Genomic DNA, 22,238 nt, shown 5'->3' with positions numbered 1-22,238 from the left:
GGAGCTGTGATTTGTATGATTAGCTTTCTAGGGATCACAGGGTGTGTCATGATAAACTTATTATACCAACATCTGTGGGTCCTCTGATTCTCTTCCCAGATCCTTCTCCTCTAACCGCTCCATTAAGATCTGGAGCCAACAATTTTGCATATCTGTTTAAGCACTCCTTGAACTGTGTGAACACTTTTCCTCGTAATAATCAGCATCTTCCAACTGCAAAGCATTTAATTCCTTATTTGTAACAGGGTGTGCCAGCACTTCCAAAAAACCCTGAATATATTTCATTTAGCCAAATGTTTGAGATTAACCTACACAAAGAAGCTAGAATGGGAAATAATTAATGCGAACTTCTGAGAATATTCCCCAGAGGTGCCAGCTTCTCTACAAAATGCCAAGCTATCTAACATCTACTGGGCATCCAATTCTGTGCCACACTGATTTGGCTAATATGCAAGATACCAATCTGCCATACAGTGCCTAAGAGTTACTTTTACATGATAAAAATATAATTCGGTTATCTCATTTTTATAGTTATTTTATGTGATAACTCACTCTGAAAGTCAAATCACGTGCAAGAGGAGAGGTGTTGAAATAGTCAAAAATGGAATCTTGAAAGTCCGGAAGTTTGAGACCTAAAACCAAAAGCAGAACCGGCTTAGCTAAAAGGCAACAATCACAGGTGGTGTTAGAACTATGTTAGAACACAGTAACTTTAATTACCTGAATCTGTTCTGTATTTTTCTTCCATTTTTTTCTTCAAACCTTCCACCTCTTCCAACAGTTCTCTATTTTTTGCTTCTGATTCCTTTAATTTACTAACAGTAAAAAAATATGGTCAAAATGTAATCTGAAATGTCTAAAAGGCAGGACTGCCAGTACACAAGGTTGTTAATTTCTGGTCCCACATCTCAGACTTTCACAAAATGCCTTTGGTTTTTTTTTTGGAGGGGGTGGGGCATTGTGCTTTTTTAAGTGATTTTTTTTTTTAAGGATGATTAATTTTACTTTTCCCCTGAATAGACACCTCATTACTTGACTAGATATTTAAAACTGTACTTAAGACTTCTGCTATCACAGCAGGTATCTGCTAAACAAAATTATTTTAATAGTACTTTGACTTTTAATTCCCAAGAACATGTCTAACTCTCCAGTTAGTTGAAGGAATGGTAGTGAATTTGCTTTGAATTCACTCTTACACTTTCTCTTCCTCAGATACCCAAGATTCGTAACTTAGTATAGCAGTGCAATGTTTACTTGAAATTTTTACAGTTCTCATTTGACTATGTAAGAAATGTGCAGTCTGTAGAATGGGATCCTTCTGGCAAAGTCCAATATCCCAGGCACAAGGAGCCATTTTAAGAAAGTTGCTGCTATTCTAATCAGCAGTTTAGATCAGTATATTAATCCCCAAACAGAACCACATCCCTCATTACCTTTCAAAAGATATGTTTGCATCTTTAACTTTCCGTAGCTCTTCTTGAACTAGCTGTTTGGCACGAATTTCTGCATCAAGGGCAGACTGTAATTCCAGCCTTGCTGACATATCCAACTTCTGACTGCGTCGCACTTTCCAAAGTGGATCCTGTTGCAGTAAGTTACTGAATATTACTATTAACTGTCTGAGGATATTTCTGCTCTTGTTCAAGACATAAATTCACTTTCACACTGGTTCAGAGAATGCTCTTTTAATTAGTTATGGACAGCATACCTGCTGCATGAAAATCAGTCAATAGTCAGACTTCATTACACAAAAATGAAGTAAGAAGCAATTTTAAAATTAGTTACACCATTAACACAATATGCTGGAATCCAAAATGCTGGATCACTGAGCATGGAAGTCAAACAGACAGAACCCATTGAAAATGACTAATTTTCACTGTCCAATCTAGAACCAAGTGTAAAACTTGCACAGTGATATAATGGACTTTCAAATATGAGACAAATGTCAACATTTAATGTAAACATATTAACATAAAACATACCAAGAGTAGCAAAACCATGAGAAGAAAAAAAAGAATCTGGGTCTTGAGATGCCCAAGATACCTGCATGTTTGCCTAAGCAATTCTTACGCTTGCTAAGATATAGATGCTATATATATATAGCATATATATATATGCTATACCTCAGCATACACCACGCAATTCCTCCCTACTACCCCAAAAGCTAGTATTCTAAGCCTTTCCAGCCATTTTTCAGTGTGGACTACATTTCTGATATTCCCTAATGAATACCTCCCTAGTCAGAGACGAACTTGCAAATAACAGTCATGAAAACTGAGAAGCACTTTTTATGTTGAGATGTAATTGCCTTAGAGCAGGTTCTGTAGAAGTTACAAAACCAGTTATAATATAAAGAACAGACAGTGTTTTTTATTCTGGCAGTAGCTTAGATAAAAATGCAAACTGCACTTGATCCAATCTTTCTTCACGTTAAACCTCTCAGTATTATAATTGTCTCCTGATGATGCAGACAAGTGTTAGCTCACAGAAATAAAACTTTCTCTTATTCTCTCATATTCATAGGTTTGGAAGGGATGATTAACTTCTCCTATGTATAAACCAGCAGCAGATGGACTCTGCATGGCAGACTGCTGACTTGCATTGATAGGGATGTGGGCTCCCATGCCAAGCTGCAAATGGCTCTCTTCCTTTCCTTATGAAGGTGTTTTCTCTTTGAAATCGTACTCCTTTTTGAGAACTCTTCTATTAGATTTTGAGGAATTCATGCTACTACTGTATGGGAAAATTATGGCAGAAGGTCTCATTGTTCTGCATGTCAATAATGCCACATGCTCTCAGCGTGTCCCTTGTTTGCACTGGTATCAGCCAGACAGTAATTTTTCACAGAAGAAAACTTACTTCGTTATCCCACTGTAACAGCAATTATTCAATTGCACATAACATGGTAAGGTATATTTCTGTACTCCCCTTTGATGGTTTAAGTTATTGTTTCTTCTCTGCTCTGTAGTGTTTAATATCTGTGATGGCAGATATTAGCATGAAACAACTGTCCCCTGTAATTATCAAATTCTGATCAGATTACCTAGTTGGATTTGCAAGCAGTAGCTAAAAACTAGAAAGCAGAGCAGAGGATTAGTTTTTTTTAGGGACAAAAATGTAGCTTCTCAGACATGCCCAGAACATCTTGAATGTCTCCTATTTCCTTACCAGTGTTCGTGACCCCAGACTGGAACTTCTCAATGATTCTAGTTCTTCTGTCATCTTGGAAGCCAATGCTTGGAGATAGCCACGAGCATCCTTCTCATCACTTACCCTGTTGTGCAATTACAATAACCTGTAACTTAGCAGTTTCATGGCTCATAGCACCAAACACTGTACCACCAAACTATCAGAGTGTCTGCACTGGGTTTGGGACATAAGAGGAATGAACAGAGCAGGAAAAACTCTCCCAGCAACAGAAAACTGAATACATCTCAGATTGCCTGCTTTAGATTTTTCTTTTATCTGATTTTCCTGATTGTGGCAGTTGCTAGGGAAACTGAAGCTTTCCTTTTGCCATTAGCAAGAGTTCTGCAGAGATTGACTGCTATAGTTTGGAATATGATCTGCATATTACTTGCTCAATTTTTATAAGGGCTACCTTCCAGTCCTTTTTGTTCTGCACACTGAAATTCTTGCACGCAGCTTGCTAAAACAGTGAATTATAGAGGGAAGAACAGTGCAAGTACTAAGTGCTTGTCTAGTACAGCTAGTGAGGTTCTATATGTTAATGCTGACCTTTTAAATCATGACCAACTTCCTGAACGAATTTATCAAAATATTCCAGATTGGATGACAACAATCACTTTAGAGAGTGAAGGAAGTTGACACCAGGACTCTGATTCGTACTTGTTTCAGTGGCATTTGGCAATTTTAGCAAAATCAACTCTCAGAAGTACCATGCCTTTGCTGATCTCAGACACGGCCTAGCTATATGTTAAAAAAAGCGCCAATCAGTATTTCAGAAGTTGAAAGTGGCCATATCTGGAGCTCTAATCAGCACATACCATTGAATAATTTCTGCAATCTGGGCTTCCCAGTGAGCAACAGACTCCTTCTTTGCTGCTAGATCTTGGAGCTCATCTTCCAGCTGTCTGTTCTGTGCTGTTAGTTTGTCCACAAAGGAGCAGAGCTGAAACAAGAGATTAGTTTCACTTGTGACTTAGGTCAGTTTCAGACATTTTATATATGTGTATGCCTACACACCTTTACAATCTGAACAAACAAGACCACCCTGGGCTATCTGGATGGGCTTCTTTTTATGAACTATCAGTTTACACACAGTAATCTAAAACAAAGGAAAACAAAAAAGCAAGTGTAGAGATCAGAGAGGAATAAAGTTTAACTGTAAACCGGCAGGAAGGCAGGCAGTGTGTGTGTCAATGATTCCCTCTCTTTGCAGCCTTCATGAAGAATCAAAGGGTGATGTCCTCTGAATTGTGGGAATCAACCCCCCAAAGAGCAGTATCAAGATGCTGAAGTTACTATGTAGGCAAATCTCTAATGTTTATATGGCAAAAATGACATTTTTAAAATTCATAGTGCCTGAACATTCACAGATCCTGTTCTGAGCAGTGAGTAGACTACTTCAACATCAGAGACTAATGAAGTAAGAATTGTATGTTTCCTGAAATAATTACCCTCTCATTTTCTGTTGTTAGCTTTTTGTTATCTTCCAAGAGCATAGATCTTTCACGTTCGTATTTCTCCTTCATTGTTCCTACTGCTTCCTCCATTTCACTGTGCCTAAAGAGAAGGGCAAGAAATAGAAACACACTGTCACATTGCTGAACCTGTACATTGGAATTTTCAAAAAGGAATAAATGGAGTTAGGGTGAAATACCAGCCTGCACAGGCACCCATGCAATGCGATACATATACACAACAAAAAGAAATCCATAGTGAGGGAATCATGCCCAAAAGCTTACCTCTCTCGCTTTGTTTTCTCTAATTTATCCTTTAATATCATGATCTCTTTCTGGAGTGCAAGCTGATGGCTCTCTGAATCATGTACTTCCTTTTTCACATTTTTTACTTCCAAAACATGTGATGCTTCCCGTCGGACCAACTCCTCTTCATAAAATAAGATTTTCTTTTCCAGCTCAGACTTAACTTTGGAAAGCTCCTGCTGATGTTCTAGTGTGGCACCAGCTGCCCGGCCTCCCTGCTTCAACTGCGGAACAAGAGGAGAAACCATCACGGAGAAGCTATGATCTTTATATTTTGAGAATATTTTTAAAAGTCAGAATTGTCCAGTTGGTGGCACTCTGGAAAAATTTTTATTTGGGCACCAAGTGATTTAAAAGGTGCCTGTCTCCAAGCATTAAGCCCATAAGTGACTGTTCTGCTTACATGACCCAAAGAAGCGGTTGAAATGGGTTGCAGAGATAACAGATTTGGATCACACTGGTTTAGTAGCTGCTTAGAATTTATATAAACTGAGCACTTTCAAGACATTGGTATCCAGCAATTACAAGCTTTCAAGCAAAAAAGGCAAGTAAATCTGGATGGGATAGGTCAGGTTTCTAGTAATGCTGTAGTTTTTAAGTCTCCCACTGGTATCAACAGTTGAGTAAGCCAAACTACTGCAGTTTCTGGGCCATGAGTAAATATTTGTCAAAAACCATGTAACCTTTAGAGCCTCCAGTTCATTTTCCAGTTGTTTGGAGAAAACCTCGCTGTGCTCACGGAGCTTGCGTTCTTTTGATGCTTCTGCTAAGACTTCTTCAAGTTGGGCTTCCAGCTGTAACGAGTCATTTTGGGTCATTTCAACACAAGATAGCACTATCTGTATCATTCATTTCCTTTCCTCCCCACAGCCTAGCAGCAAGCTCTACTTATTTCTATTTTCAGTTACACCACTATAACAACCATCTCAGAATGTCATGATAATTGTTTTGCCTTCAGTGATTCAGGCATCCATCTGTCACATGCAGAGAACTATTATTTTATGACTCTTTGTACTGATGTGAACTACATCAAGCCCATTCAGGGATAACTGCACAGCTCCTATTAAAGCAAAGAGAAGGAAATGGCACTAGGAAGACACTGCAGCTGAGAAAGAAGAAAATCTCTGACATTTACAGGTCAGCTCCATGCGTTAGTATCTAAGTAATGCAGCCTAAAAATCTCAACCTTTGAGCCAAATTACTGCAAAGCATTTTAAATATGAACACTGAATATTTTTACTTTGCAATTATGGCACAAAATAAGCTTGATCATCCATTTACTGACTTCAGAAAGCTTATCAGAAAGACAATTTAGATTTAGTGGCAACTAAGGTAACTGCTGCAATTCAAGCAATAGCAACACGGTTTCAAAACCTGACAGGAAGAGTAAGATTTGTTTTTCTATGTTCAAATTAAACTAGCAAAGTTGTTTTTAAAAGGACTGTACTTAGAACTGTGGGACAAGATAATGAACCTCTAGACTATGCTCTGAATAGAAGATTGATACAACTGTTATGAAAGGGAGTACAGAGGAATTTTTAAGAACAAAGACTGGAGATTTCTAGAGCTCTGCATGAAAGTATTTAACCGAATAAGCAACAATACTTGAATGTCTGCTGCACTCTGCTCTAGAGATGAGATGCCACAGCAATTCACCCCTTCCCAGTTAACTATCACTTCTTGTTCATGGATAAAAGCCTTAGAAACTTCATCATCTACTACATTTTCAGAGACTGCCCTTCAATTTTCCAGAAGTTTTTCTAGCAGTGCTTACAGAGCTCTTGAATTTCTCTTCTACACTTCACCCAGAGAATACAGAAAACATGATGATTTTTCAGTGATTAAAACACTCCAGATTAACCACAGCAGCTTTTTCTTATGTCCTCTTCTGGCTATCCACTTAATCTCATGTAAAACTATAATCTGCCTAGAATATTAATTGGAAATTAACTTGCCTAAAGATATTACGGACACTCTTAGAATGACTTAACTACAGAGGAAGGAAAACCACATACTTAGTTTGTATCGCTATTTCTCCTTTCAGCTGAAGAGAAACATTCAGTTAAAAAAACCCAATGAAGTCAGAATACTCCAACCTCAGAGCACATGAAGACACTCACTGAGCTTTATTGGTTTCAAGCTGACTGTGAGTCAAGACTCTGCAAGAATCAAAACACCAGAACCAATAAACTGGGCATATAGCAAGAATACTTTCCTCAAGATTCAAATCAGTCTGAGTGCAAATAAAAGAAACCCCAAAATCCCCAGAAGACACTCGCAGTTTTTCAGTACAGTCACATAGGACATACTGGGTAAGCAGCAGCTGAAACACATGAGTACTAGCTATTTTATCAAGCTACCTCTTTTCTTATCTTCTCTGATTTACGGACGTCTTGTCGCAGAGCATCAATTTTCTGCATGCTCACTTCCAACTCTTCCTCTTTGTCGCGAAGGTGCCGGGACAGCTTCTGCTTTTGGGACCGCAGGTCTCCCATCCTCTCACTGAGCTCAGAGAACTCCTGCACAGCCAGCTTCCTTTGTTGGTGGGCATCCCTCAGTTCTTTGGACTGCATCTTTAATCTCTCTGAGGCTTCTACAAGTTGCTGGTTAAAAAAAAAAAAAAAAAAATTAAAAGAGTAATTTGAACTCCATATATTCTTTCCAAGAAGAAGAAAACTGGACCTACATAAGCTTGTCTTGACCACCTCATGTAACTACTACAGATTTCTAATTCTTAATTTACACAATTGTTTACCTAAGCAGCTACAGAGACATACAAAGACAGCCATTTGCTTCTAGTGTGCCAGCAAACTACCTTTGGTGTCCCAGAAGTCTTTCTTATAAATGTGAGTACACAAGGCCACCTCACTTCTAAATAACTTAATTTTAGATTAATACCATGTATCTGCGTATTTGTAACCTTTTTTAAAGGAATGCTTTAGCAGACAGCAGATTCAGGAGAGACATCAAATACACTGTACCAGCACTGGTGGGCTGCAGCAAATGTGAAGTTTTTCAGAAAACTGAGCAAGATTCCTTAAAATAAACTGTGAAGCTCTTAATACTTTAATTGAAAGCATAAAAACTATTTCCTTTACGGAAAGTAGTTAACAAAAATTAACTAATTAACTAAAATACAAATGGAATGTTCAACATAAAATCATTTGATAGTGGGAGGAAAAAATGAGAAAAAGAGCAGAACTATACAACAAAATAGATGTATACTGGCCAAGGGAATTCTAAAAATTTCTGCCATTAGTAGGGACACTGCAGGAGGATTAACTTCCCAAAAAGCATGTGCTCAGACCAGAAGCAGCAGATCTCCTTTCTCTGCTACTCATACACTCTGGCAAATAACCCCTACCGGTGGTTAACAGACAGAAGAGAGACTATTAAATATTAAATTCTAGTGTACAAACAGCCCAGAGATTTTGGCCCATGGATTACTTTTGGATCCATATGAATGCTCAGGAACAATATGACTGGCAGACTTTTGCAAAACTCGTTATTCTAATACAGGTAGCTTTTTTAAAATTATTATTGAAAGTGGTATGTAGTATATGCAAATCCCTATTTATTTTAGTGCAGAATACGTTGCTGATTTAAAACTGAAATGCTGCTGAATTTTAGGAAGCAAACGAAGGGATAATTTACACAGCAGCAAATAAACTCAGCGATTACATAAAAGTCATCATCAACCTTAAGCAATAATTAACCTTTCGGTATAAAAGACAGTAAATAGGCTCTTTCAACGAGCCCTGCTAACTTCTGTGCAAAGATCCTTTCCCCCTAAATAGACAGGTGCACCCCAGCTGTCAGCAGCAGGCTGGGTGTCATGTAAACTGACCAACGGCCAAAACCCCCAGAATTCTGCCAGGGATACCAGCCAGGTGTCTGCTGGGGCTGTTTCGTCTCCCATCACTGCCTGAAACTAGAAGAATGGAAGAGAACAATACTTGTGTTCCTGATCCCTTAACAAGTCATCCCAAGGCTCTGAAGTCTCTCTTGATTGCCCTCAGACTTCTATTGAAAAAGTTAAGAAAAATTAAACTGCCTAATTAAAACCATTCTTAAGGCGTTTGTTTCATCTAGCAGAACACATTTAAAATAAAAAGCCCACCAACTTCCAAAGAAGGAAGTGTGATAATTTGGAAAGCTATTGTACTTCTGAACATGTTCCCTAACATCACAGCATAGTTTTAAAAAGCAGCATTTAAAACACTAAAATTGCAAATCACAACATAACTGTTCCAGAACTACTTTACATTTTTAGAAGTACCTATCTTTGGATCAATACCTTATGAAGGTCCTCCTTTTCTTGCCTCAGTACTCTACACTGCTTTTCTAGTCCCTTCAACTTGTGAATGGAGTCTTCATGTTCTTGTCGAAAAGCCACTGCATCTGCAAGCTGTGCTTCCAGTTTACTTATATCTGTAGATTAATACATATTAAAGGTAACTTAAAAATTAACACCAATAAAACAAGCCACGTTACTCACGCAAACTGGCATCACTTTGCCTGGAAAATCAACTTTTAGATTGTTTAAAGTAACTTTGGGGCATTGATACCTCAAAATAATTTTCTTTTTTTCAGACCCCAAAGATTGTGATCTCTAAGTGAAAAGCCTTAGCACAAGGCTTTGTTTGCTTTTGATGAACACAACTTCTAGCCCTTGAAAACATTAAAATAAACCCCAAATGTTCCAATTCCAGTTCTAGTAATGTGTTTCCTAAATAGTTTTCATTATGCAACAAAAGGGCTACAGTCATTAGTGCATCCAGCAAGACAGGCAAGGACTATTTATTTTCTAGATAAGAACTAATAAATAGTTTGGGAAAGAAATACCATCCTGCACAAGGCAATCTGGAGACCTGACTGCCCCTATACCTAGCAGTTTGTTCTCTCTTTACTTTCAAAGACAAATAAACAAATTTGATTTGAAATTATTGGTTTTAAGTGCAAAAAACCCAGCATAGCCACCTTTATATACTTCTGCTCAGTCTTACCAACTCTAAGAAAATGAACTGCCATTCTCTATTTTGGTTTTAATTACTACTTCCATTAAACAAATAAATAAGAAATTTCACAGGGAATAACTGTCTCATTCAAGTTCCCTGATGTCTGTGACAGACCAGGAAAATGGACCCATGTATTCAGGATCCCCAGCACTGCTGTAATGCTTGAAGTATTATTCCTTTCCTCACCTCAGAACAAACTTCCTCCCGCCCTACGTGAACCAATGATACCTCTTTTTAATCAGAACATACTGCTAGATTTTAACAGGACATCACTGACTGAAGACCTAGATAAACCCAAACCCTTTGCAAAAGCAGAACCTTAATCTAACTGCTGTGAACCAAAGCTAATTTCAGAATACACAAGAATAGCTTTTTTTGGAAGGCTAATCTACGTAGGAGAGCAGAACTGATTTTTGCAGTGCATACACAGACAAAAAGGGTATATTGTCAAACGAAATGGGGAAAAAAAGTTTTTAAAAAATCAGCATCAGCAACTCAGCATCTGAACTCACAGTATACAGGCCTCTATAAAACTCTCAGCCAAGTCATTAGGATTCAAAACTACCACTTTGTTTATCACTGATTCCCACTTAAAAATTAGGGGCTAACAGGAGGTTTGCATGGATAAACTAACAGCATTGTCAAGCAACAAATTTTCAGTGATATGGGTGAGTCAGTCTTCCCTCAGGACAGATGCCAGTATTTGTTTTTCTGCAACGCTCAGTGCTTCCTAATTAATGCATCACCAAACACAGAAACACAAAGGGAGCAGGAGCTCAGAAATATTTAAATGTGAACTACTATTACACATTCCCTCATCTACTCCTTTATGTTACTGAAGAGCAGCCAGACTTCTATCTCCTCTCTTACACCTGCCTCCAAATAAAACCTTTCCAACTCAATACTCCTCCCCAAATGGAGGAGTAAGAGCACAGGATCTCTTGAGATTTTTAGGGAAACAAGTATCACACAAAATACTTAACTAAATCCATCCACACAGTTCATCACACTCTGGACTTTCCATGCTAGTATGTGCAATCAAGCCAAGCAAGTGGAAGAATTAGTTAAGTGTTCATCTAGAAAAAACTGAAATGCCTCTTAATATTGAACTAGGCTTTAAAAAACCCTTTGTTTTTTAAATACTTCAAGAACATTAATTATACTTATTGCAAAATAAATTGCATTACTATAATTACCATGCCAGAGGCTTACCTGTTAATTTGTTCTTCAACCGTTCAATTTCTTCATTTAATTTTTTAATCTCCTTATCACGGCTTGTATTTGCTGTAACACACACTGGACCTTGGAGGTTCTGCATTGTCTGTGTAGATTCTTAAAATCCAAAAAGAAAGGAAAAGATTTTCAATCAAATATGTTCCAATGAGCAGAACTAAGAATCCAAACAAATATAAACCACTAACCTTGCAGTTTTCTGTTCAAATCCTGCTTTTCTTGCTCTAATTTCCGTATTTTCTTTTCATAGCCTTCTATTTGTGAAGTGTTCTTTAAGTCGCGCTGTACATCCGTATCTTTGGTTACAGTGTCAGACTGCAGCACATTCTTTAAAGTGCCTCTATCAGATAAAGAGCTGAACAGAAATACATAAGTTAGGACATTTTAATAAATACTCACAGCAGTCTATAGCTGGGACATGCTGGGATTCCACCAAATACGCACCTTAAATTGACAAATACAATTAGTGCAGTAATTGTTACTGTAGAGACAATTCTCAGGGTAAACTTATTATTCCCTAGCTACTGTGCAATTGCTGTAGAATTAAGATACCTGCATGCAGGACTTCAATGATGCAGATGTACCTTCACTTCACAAACTGCCTACATGATTGAAAATGTTAACTCTCCCATGCCAAAGGTTACAGGCACCTGGCAGGAAAGGAAGCAGGTAAATGTACCTGCACTAAGATAGCTGAGGGACAACCCCAAAAGTTTAGTTTAAAGCAAGGCAAAGATGGATTTAAGTTACGGCACATCATCTCACTGTGAAAAGGATGACATGCATGTTTTGGGTTCATGGGGTAACAAACCCCAGCAAAGAGAAATAACAGAATAACAAACAGGCCATAATACCTTAAGATCAGAGATAAGCATATGTTTGAGAGATCTCTGAAGTCAGAGGGAGGACATTTCAAAGATATGCAAAGTGAGCCACTTTGTCCAGGCTCAGAACCTTCTGTGTTAACTTGGTCTACACCAGCAGGACAGTGGAGGAATGAGATAATCCTGAACAGTTCCTGGCAGATGTCCACTGTGGACAAGACTTGCTCTCAGCCTCTCAACGCAGGAACTGCAATTGACACATCTAGTCCCTTAACTTTCTTTCATTTCAAATAGATAAAATATCAAATACAAACGCACCTAAGCTTGGCAAACAGGATCAAAATATGTTCAGACATTTGAAAAACAAAAAACAAGGGATAAAAGTTTAGCCACAGGTATACCTATGGACATCAACCTTTCCACATGTTTATAAAAATGAGAATTCCCAGGAATTAGCTGCATTTGGGAAACAAGTTTAATGAAGAACATATCCTTTGCTTACCTATCAGTTGTGTATGTAAACCCAACGAATGGTAAATGCAATCCAGAAAAGCCTGTATGAGAACTTGGTGGCACCACTTCCTGCATGAAAACAATGTGCATGAAAACCCAACGGAGAACCCATACAGAGTGAAAAGCATTTCATTAAGCCTCAACAGCTAAAAGAGAGACAGCTAATGGAAAGATTTTTCTTAATACACCAACTGACAATTGGCAGTTATGCTCCACTGCCTCTGGACAAGCTTTATTTCAGATTAGGTCACCTAACAGAATGACTTGAATTTCGGAGCCTCTTGAACTGGCACTTGAAAGGGCAGCATTTCAACAAGTTCAAAGCACGATGCAGCCAGTAAAAGGAAACCCGAAATTTCAAGTTCCTAATTAAAAGTGACCTGGCACCAAAATGCATGCTGTTAGTCATTGTGTTCTAGTTACTGTCAGACATGTAATCGAAAAACATGCCAAAAGCTCTTCATTTCTTGGAGTACAAGCTGGTGAACAAATTACCACAAAAGCTCTCTCCTCCTGGCCCATTTGTAAACTACAAGACAACAGAAATGGAGGAGTGGAACACCAATGTTCCTTACTCCAAGAACCAACCTCCTGGTTCTTAAGTGAGTGGAGAAGTAGCAGTATGAGTCCTCTCACTTGGACAGCTGTGCTTGCAAGCTACACAGAGAATATATGTGTATTTCTAAAGACAGATTTTATTTCACCTTTGAGAAGGAACAAATCCAAATACTAGCTCCCGGTAAAGATAAATTGAAAGGGCAACTAATGGGCTTTTTTCCCCACCTAAATATGTTTTAACTCCGACCATGTAACAGTAATGCATTTTGGCAAGTGCTACCACTTAAAAAAGCAGCTTATGATTTCTGATAGCACAAAATGCCAAAGAGGTGAAAAACTTGAATTCTTCACGTTTGGAGCGACTTATTTTTAATCTCTTACTTTATTTATTTTGAAGTAAGTTCTCATTACTACCTTACAGTGCAGCAAGATGCACACTTCCATTAGTAATATTTTAAAACAAACACTCACTGGATTTCTTAGTACATCATCATCTACATCAAAGTTTGAGGTGTCAGAAGGACTGCTAACTTCTGGAATGTAAGGTGCTTCTAGGTTTCGGATGTTATCCCAATTAAGTCCTTCAAAAAATGCATGAGACTTAAAATCCTCTATTCCATTCTGTCCCAGTCTACGCTCCCTGCTGCAGATAAGTCGCTGAATAAGATCTTTTGCTTCTTCAGATACATCTGTAACATGGGATGGAAACTGAAACCGTTCCTAGAAAACAAAACAAATAGAGAAATTTTTAGAGAAGGAATTAATTCCAAAACTGTCAACTGTAGTTTCAAAAAAACCATAAAATTACACCAATAAAACTGGAGATGAATAGTCAAATACTGTTCTAGTTACAATGAGCAATGACAGAGCACAATTCAATCTATTCAGTGACAGATTTTTTGTCTTAAATTGGATTTCAAAGACAAGAAATCATTTTTCAATTTCTTTAAAACAGATCTGTTTGATCTGTGATTACAGTAACTCTGTCAGGAAAAGTAAACTTTTTTTAAAAGACATACCAGAATTTTTACACACAACAATATATTAAAGATCGTACAATAAAAACAGACTCTCACTGGTATTCTTAGTCAGAGGTCCCGTTGATCTCCTGGAGATGTACTCCTTGAGATTAAATTAATTTCAGCTCTTAAAACCCCATGATGTTGGTCAATTCTTTATGCTATTATATTTAAAATGTATTTTTCTAATTTTTAAGTTAAATACCTGTTTTTCTTACCAAAATATAATCTATATTTACAAAGTATTTCTATTATCATAAACAAACATAAGATCTAAAAATTCTAATTACCACTAACAACTGAAATTACTGTAGATTGAAAAAACTGGGAAAACTTTATTTGTATTTTAGCATGTTACTACTACTGCTGTATAGCCAGGAAGGGCTTTTGGGGGGGGTCTTTTGGTTGGTTGGTTGGGGTTTTTTTGTTATTGGTTTGTTTGTTTGCTTTCCAATAAAAGACAGTAGCATATTTACACATATCACAGAATCATAGAATGGTTTGGGTTGGAAGGAACCAGAAAGATCATCCTAGTTTCAACCCCTCTTTCTTGGGCAGAGATGCCGCCCAGTAGATCAAGCTGCTGATATATTTATATACATAAATACATATATTATAATACAACTTTTCAAGTTTAAAAATGAAATAATTAAGGACCAAACCCTCATAAATGAAATGAAACTTTAAAACTTTCAATGAAAAGCATACAGTCATATTTTAACAGAGTAACAAGTTTACACTGGTTACAGTTGCAATCAGCTAGTTCACTGAAGAAATTCAAGCAACAGAAGAGATTAATATTCATCACAGTAAGGGTGTCAGCTCTGGCAAGGATTTCACATCCTATCCATCACTGCTTCATGGTGAGAGTCCAGCACGGTAAACCCGGTGAGAAGAAAATGGAGGAACACACTCTCCTATGCAACAGCTTCTGGCTACCTCGAGTATGCACATGACCACCTCCTTCTAACAGAGCTCGTGAAAGGACACCAGGGACTGCTTTATTCATACAGTCTAATGTTCAAAATGCACCCCCAAGTTCCAATGTTTCCCTACCACTCTGACCCTGGACAAACCCCCTGATCTCACGTTCTTCATGCAGCTCATGTTTTTCTACCCACTGCCACTCCAGGCAACTCCTCCCAAACTCAGGTTCTTCGTGCAGCTCATGTCTACACTGGTCCACTTTTTGATACTGTTATCAGTGTGACAGAAAATGTGCACAGCTGTGCAAATAATGCATTACTTCATTTCTCCTGCACAGTCCAGAGGAAGCTGACACAAGAGCAGATTTTAATTTTGATTTTGTGATGATTGCTTAGATTTTCCAACAAGAACATCAGCATTTAGAGAAAAATTCCAATTTGTCAAAGAATTAAATTTCTGCAGTTCAGAGAAGCAAGCATTCCTAAAATCTGAACCAACAAACCTACACAACATGAATCTAAAACACTGTGAAAAAGCAAAAAACTACCATCACTTCAATATCTGTAAGTGACAAGTTGCTCTGTAAACATTATAAACTTAGAACACAAGAGATTTAATACAACTCTTACTTCATGATTCATAATCTTCCCATAGGTTTCCACTAGTGACTCTGCATAGAAGGGTGTTTCACCATACAGCATTTCATACATGCAGACACCCAGTGACCACCAGTCACATTCAGGCCCATATTTCCCCATTCCATCTTCCATCGCTTGCAGTATTTCAGGAGAGATGTAGTCAGGAGTACCCACTGCTACTGATGACTGTACCTTAAAAATAAGGCAAACATAATTCTCATAAGTTTCCAGTATCTCTCAGGAACTTTTTTACTCAAACACTAGTATTTCTGGAAAACAGAGACACCATGACATGATTATGGAGAAGGAAGATATCTATAAAATCACAGCAACATAACAAAGAAAATATTAAGAAAGTAACAAAGACTGCAGAGATTAAGTTCCATTCTACTGCTACATAACATCGATATGTTTTATTCTGAACACAGCAGAAACCCAAAATAATCACAGATATTGTGAAAGCAGAAAGACAAAATATATTTTGCCTTTGTGGCTGTTCATACTTTAAAACTGCAATTCATTGCCAGAAGTTGAAATGAAAAAGGAGTAAGTAGGGAGATCAGGTCCTACTCCTGAATTTTACAGTTTAATTTGAAGATCACAGAACAAATTTCCTGGGTAAGTTTTATTATGTCTGAAATCAGTTTAATGTTTATTGCCCAATGTGCAACTGGATTCACTACAGGAATAAAGTGGGGAAATTACTCTGTGCCCAAGTAGTGGGGAAGCCCTGACCATCAGGGCAGCACAGCTCTAACCTCTAGGAATATGTTGTCAATTCTAATGGCTCCTTCATTTTGCATTTTTTATGGTAAAGCTTTGACAGGCATTTATGACTAGAGAACATCAACAAGATGTGACTTTGTGCCAAAACCAGTGAACGATGCTGCATGTCATACCTTGGCAGGACTGGCACCCTGGAAGTGCCCTAAACGAGGCAAAACAAACAAAACCTGTCACATTTATCTTTTAGAGGTATATCCAATCTGCTGCACAAGATGGCCAATTACCATCATGTTGCTGTTCCATTTGTCAGAGGCATATAAAACAAACTGCTTATTAATTATAGAATCAAGACAATCATTTAGGTTGGAAAAGACCTTTAAGATCAGCTGTTAACTGAGCACTGCAAAGTCCAGCTAAACCATATCCCCAAGTGCCACATCTACGCATCTTTTTGGATGGCGACTCCACATTTGTGTGTGCCTAACTGGTGTAGCTGGTCACTGACCGTTCCCCCCACTTAAATGGTCATTAGAACAAAAAGTGAACATTAGAAAAATATAGCAGAGGCTAACTTTAAAAGTTAGCAGCCTGTAAAACAAGGAGATGAAGGTTTCAAAAATGCATTTAAGTATGTTGAGTTATACTGTACCCTCAATTTTTAGCGTGTCAGAAAGTTACCAATCTATCACCTCCCTTATGCACACTGATGATGTCTAAATCTCTTTAAAAGCAGCAACTCACTTCTAAGGCTCCACTACCAGCAACCCAAATAAATTTTGCTTTATACGTACTGTGCCATCTTCACTCATTTTCAGACAGGACCCAAAGTCTGCCAGTCGTATGTGGCCATTCATGTCCAAAAGAACATTATCCGGCTTTATGTCCCTGTTGTAACAGAAAGACGTGAAAAGATTTAAACACACAATATTAGCTCTGCTTGTAAATATTAATCTTGGATCAACACAGAATTTTACGCACTGATGTAAACTCTTTTTATGGTACAATTTATGACTCTCTCCTCTTGACCAACCTTAAACCCACCAGTTTTGTTGCACCATGAAATCTGTATTTCTTTTCAAATGTGAGGTTCCAAATGCCACTACATGTGTTGAAAAACTTAAAAATTGTACAATACCTCCAGTTTAATCTTTGAGAAGAAGACTAGAATTACTAGGAGTAAACAAAAATAAGGTGTTCTAATACACCTTGCTACACAGATGTGGAAGCTGACAATGGCTGATTTTTAAGGTGCTGAATTCCAGACTCACACTTGAGATTTGTGAGCAAAACTGTGACAGACTTAACAAAGGCTTCTCATATGTGTAAAAATTCTGCCAACTTGATACGTTTTTCCAACACAAACTGGAATTAACCTTTTTTAACCAAGGGTTAATGCTCTGAAATTAATTACTGAAATGTCACTAATACTGCTACTCATTAGCAGTCTTAATACAAAATAATAAATGCTAATCTATGCCTGTCTACATAAATTTAATTGCATATTTACTTATGATAATACACAAAAATATGTGCTGAGACAATTGGACTATGTCACTATGCTTCCCCAGCAAATTAATTAGTAATTCTGTACTGTTAAACTTATTCCATACATTTCACTTCCAGATATTGTCAGCATTCTCTTAACAGTCCCACAAGCACAAGTCAAGCTCAGTAGTTGCAGGGGACTATGAAAACTAATATACAAGTATACACTGATTTGTTTGTTTGTTTTTTGAAGAGCATTCCTCACAGTGCCACTTGCATCATGAGCCAATCTTTGCTTGGCATGCAGCTCTCACTTGCCTCAGGGACCAGTACTGCTGTTCACAAAGGCTTAATGACTCCTCTCTGAGCTCCACTGTCTCCTCTCTACAGCTGACAGGTCGTATAAGCCCTTAAAGGGTCCTTGAAACCCTCTCCAGAGCAATCATGCTTCCTCCTAATCCATTCCAGTTGCCAAGCAGTAATTTTTTGGGCATTGGCACATGTCCTGTTCAAAGCACGTGTTTTGGCCACAGAGCCACATACTCCTATTGCCACAACAGACCTTCATTCAGCCCCATGAAAAGATGTAGCTGCTCAGCAAGTCAGGCCATCATCCTTGGAAATTGGTGCAATGCTGCCTCTGGTGAACTTCTCTGAGGCGGTAACATTATTAAATCCCCAAATATTGCCCACATTTACTCACAGGAGTTTTAGAGAGTTTAAATGTCTTTTCTTTTTAATTTTTAAAACAGCAATCAAAGTGCAAACGGAAGAGTTCAAAGAATTATAGTTGAGAATTCCCTATACTTTTTAAACTTTAACTGTACAAGCTACTACCAACCACAACCTAAGTTTACTTGATGGTAGCCACTAATTTGGAATACACATCTTGTGTGCAAAACTAGACCAGCACATGCCCACTGATTACAAAATCTGTTTGAGAATGACCTCAGGTAAGTACATGCACTGATGTTATCATGGGCTTACTGTGCATAAATTTTGCAGAATATCTAAACATCTGTAGAAAGTTCAAACCATTTCAAACCCCTTCAAACTTCTAGGTTGCTTGGACAAAGGCAGATAAATATTTATTAAGTGAATTGAGAATAAGTCAAGAGCCCTGATTAAAAATAGAAGACACTTTAAAAGGTTAGTCAGATAAATGTCACTGCTTCTGATATCAATCCATCAAAACTTGATATTTAAAATAAAGTAGCTTATAGAGCTATTGTACAGCATAAAGTAAGCATGTATCCATAGCAGTTTGCCTTTGGCTACTGTGTCCATTTGCATATATAGCAGTGTCTTTGGGATTAACTTCATATAACTGTACATGTAGTTTTTGCCAAATGAGAAGGTATTTTACCTGTGCACATAATGCAGCTCATGTATGGAATGTATAGCAAGCACCATTTCACCAATGTAGAACCTAGCCATATCTTCAGGAAGCTTGTCTTCAAACTTACTGAGAAGTGTCAGCAAGTCACCACCAACATAGTAGTCCATCACCAGATACTGAAAATATGGAAATAAAGCAATCAAGTACTGAGAGACAGCTGGCAAGAAAAAAAATTACAGTTCATCAGTGAACCCCTGAAAAAAACCCTTTCACTATTTTTTTTCTATGCCTGTGAAAAGTAGTCAAAATTGGTGGTCTTCTGTTTTACTTATTTACTTACTTAGTATAAAAAGACATATTCCTTTCATAATCACAGTAAGAATGACACATCAGCACTTAGTTCCTATGATAAAAAAAGCCCAAATAAAATATGGCAGCAACAAACAAGTAAATCAGGGTGAGTTTATTTTTGTCTTAACTAGTATCACAAAGAAAATTACCTAATATCATCAAAACTAATGTAGGTTACCAACTCTTAAACTGCAAACATCCAGAGGATTATGAAAGAAAATGTATAGTTAAACTCAATAATTGATGCAGCTTAGTCTAAAATATACATTTAGTTACTACTTTCAGTTTTGGTACCATTTCAATACTACTCGTTGTTCCTAAAGTGGCACTTATCACATCAACATCTTCAAATGCTCATCTTGGCACATTCCACATCATGGATGCATACCACAGCTGGCAGGCACTTGATTACACTATACATTACATTACTGTACTATACATGGATGCCCATAACAAGCCAAAAGCACTGCCAAGCCAGAGGCACTAAAGTGGGAAATTTAGAAGTCAAAGATTAACGTTCCTTTGAATATATTTCAATGAAAATGTAAACAGCCTCCTAGGCCAATCAGCCATCACCCTATCCATGGAAAAGACCAAAACTGATAGGGTGACATAAAAGAAGAAGACTCAGGCATGCTATTTGTTTCTCATACCACAAAACAAGGATTATGTTTCAGGTATTTCCTAGCAACATCCACCTAAATCCAGAGCATCACTTCAAGTATAATGACTTCATGTAGTACTACCAGTCTTGAGCAATTTTGTTTCATGTTTCCCAAGATGATTTGATACATGCTTTTAGGACTAACTGCTTATTCTGGAGTTAAATTTCCAAAGCAGTCATCTTATTTTTCTCCTCAAAGTAAAAGCAACCTAGAATCCACTGTCCATGCCACAGATTCATCTTCCACAAGGGAAGCAAATTAAAGAAGATAGGAATGCAAGCAACATAAAGTGCAATATTAACAATTTCCTCACTATCTTTTGGATTAAAATAGCGACTCCAAAAGCCACAAGTTTTGGTATTTTCCTCTATCTTATTCAAATTACGGCTTAATCTGATAGGCAAATTGCATCACTTATGTTGAAATCGATCTGTGTATATTGCTCCAAGAAACTTTAAGCATGTACTGAACACTGTACACATGCAACAATTATGCTTGAAAACAAAATGCTACAGACAGAAACCATAAATCTTTTAAAAGGGATATTATCTTGAAGCATTTTCTGTCAAATTCAAGGCAAAGACACCTTATAGAGCCTTCTGTGGGAAGTGAAATATTCTCCCTTTCAGAGACAAGGTAATGCACTTCTGTCAGCTCCCAAAGTATTTATAGCTCAACAGCAACTCAGGTGACACATGAAGTAAGGCACCTGGATCACAGAAAGATGGTGAGATCTCTTCTATGAGGAAGTGGAGCTGTATTAATTTTTCAATTCAAAATGATCTGCTTGCCAGGAGGTGCTTCTCCCTTCTTATGGGATTAAAACAAAGGCTGTTCTGATGCTGAAATCTAGAGGTATTGCATTTCTTCCAGGGAAGTGACTACATCAAACAGGATGAAAGTAGTTGGAAATCAAAGGAAAAAAGGATATCAAAATACTTTCATGAGTACTCAGAAGCCTTTGAGAGGCTGACGGCAGTTGGATACACATATGCCCTTCTTCATGAATGAGACTAGGAAAGAAAATGAAGAGATTCAAATCTGGAAGAGATGGAGAACTTCAAGTCCCATACAAATTTTCAATATTCATGGACTATGTTGCACTTACATCGCATCTGCTTCAGCTAAATCACCAAAGGCTTATTTAACCCATCTTGACTTAGGCTGTCTCTTATGAAAGCTTTTTAAGAACCAGAAAAAAGTTATGCTACCATTTCCATGTCGTGATTTAAGAATTGGCTGTTTAGAAAACAGTAATACATCGTGTATTTGCTTGAAAGGTTTTAAAACTACAAGAGCAGAACCAGAAAATGGACACCAGAACACACATATTCCACAGAATTTTGTATTTCTTGCTTAAATGTAAGTTCTGCATTATCAAATGCTCTGTTAATATTAAATAGAGAGAATAAAACCCTAAGTACTTTTAGACTCTCCAAAGGCAGCTTCTACATTTCTCTGCTAGTATCTTACTTCCTCTTTGTCTCGTTCTGAACCCTTCATCATACAGCCAGAGATGGCAGAGCACTAGGTGGGGGAAGACACAAGGCTCTCCTTCTGCTCAGGGTTAGCTTATGTGGTTTTGCATTTAAGAATCACTAGATATAATGCACCAACACCACTGGGAGGAAATGCCGGAACCAAGAGCTTTCTCTTGCAGAGGACCAGGTTGGAAAACCAAGCTCTGTTGTCTGTTCTTGTTTTGATCTCAGCTTTGTATTCCATTCTGCAAGGATCATGGATGAACAGCACAGCTAAAAAGTAAACCAGATCTGCCCAGGCTCTGTAACAAGGCAGCGCTCTCCAGGATGAGGAAAAATGTAGCTATAAACTTCTTCAAGCTCCAAAGAGAATTGATCAGAGATCTCAGTCCCTGGACAAGTACTAGATGGTATGGAAGAGAACCTTCTGTCCAGGTTTTTGGATGAATTGATTTCTTGGTGCGTTTCACCTTTTCTTCATGCATCATTTACAATGGTGACTGCGATGCAGA

General features: G+C 37.7%; 1 protein-coding gene across 1 annotated transcript in view; it reads right to left on the bottom strand.

Moving 5' to 3' along the window:
- CDC42BPB (CDC42 binding protein kinase beta) overlaps window positions 1–22,238 on the bottom strand; it is a 91,283-nt gene that overhangs the window by 22,936 nt on the left and 46,109 nt on the right. The window contains 17 exon segments of the mRNA XM_039553443.1: window positions 553–632; window positions 721–815; window positions 1,434–1,582; window positions 3,169–3,274; window positions 4,008–4,132; window positions 4,641–4,746; window positions 4,929–5,173; window positions 5,633–5,743; window positions 7,310–7,552; window positions 9,247–9,380; window positions 11,180–11,299; window positions 11,389–11,555; window positions 12,527–12,606; window positions 13,567–13,815; window positions 15,671–15,871; window positions 17,197–17,290; window positions 19,257–19,405. Of these exon segments, the coding sequence (XP_039409377.1) occupies window positions 553–632; window positions 721–815; window positions 1,434–1,582; window positions 3,169–3,274; window positions 4,008–4,132; window positions 4,641–4,746; window positions 4,929–5,173; window positions 5,633–5,743; window positions 7,310–7,552; window positions 9,247–9,380; window positions 11,180–11,299; window positions 11,389–11,555; window positions 12,527–12,606; window positions 13,567–13,815; window positions 15,671–15,871; window positions 17,197–17,290; window positions 19,257–19,405 (2,454 nt within the window).

This window comes from Corvus cornix, chromosome 5 (assembly GCF_000738735.6).
Source record: "Corvus cornix cornix isolate S_Up_H32 chromosome 5, ASM73873v5, whole genome shotgun sequence".
NCBI classification, from domain to species: Eukaryota; Metazoa; Chordata; class Aves; order Passeriformes; family Corvidae; genus Corvus; species Corvus cornix.
This window is presented reverse-complemented; position numbering and strand designations above follow the sequence as displayed.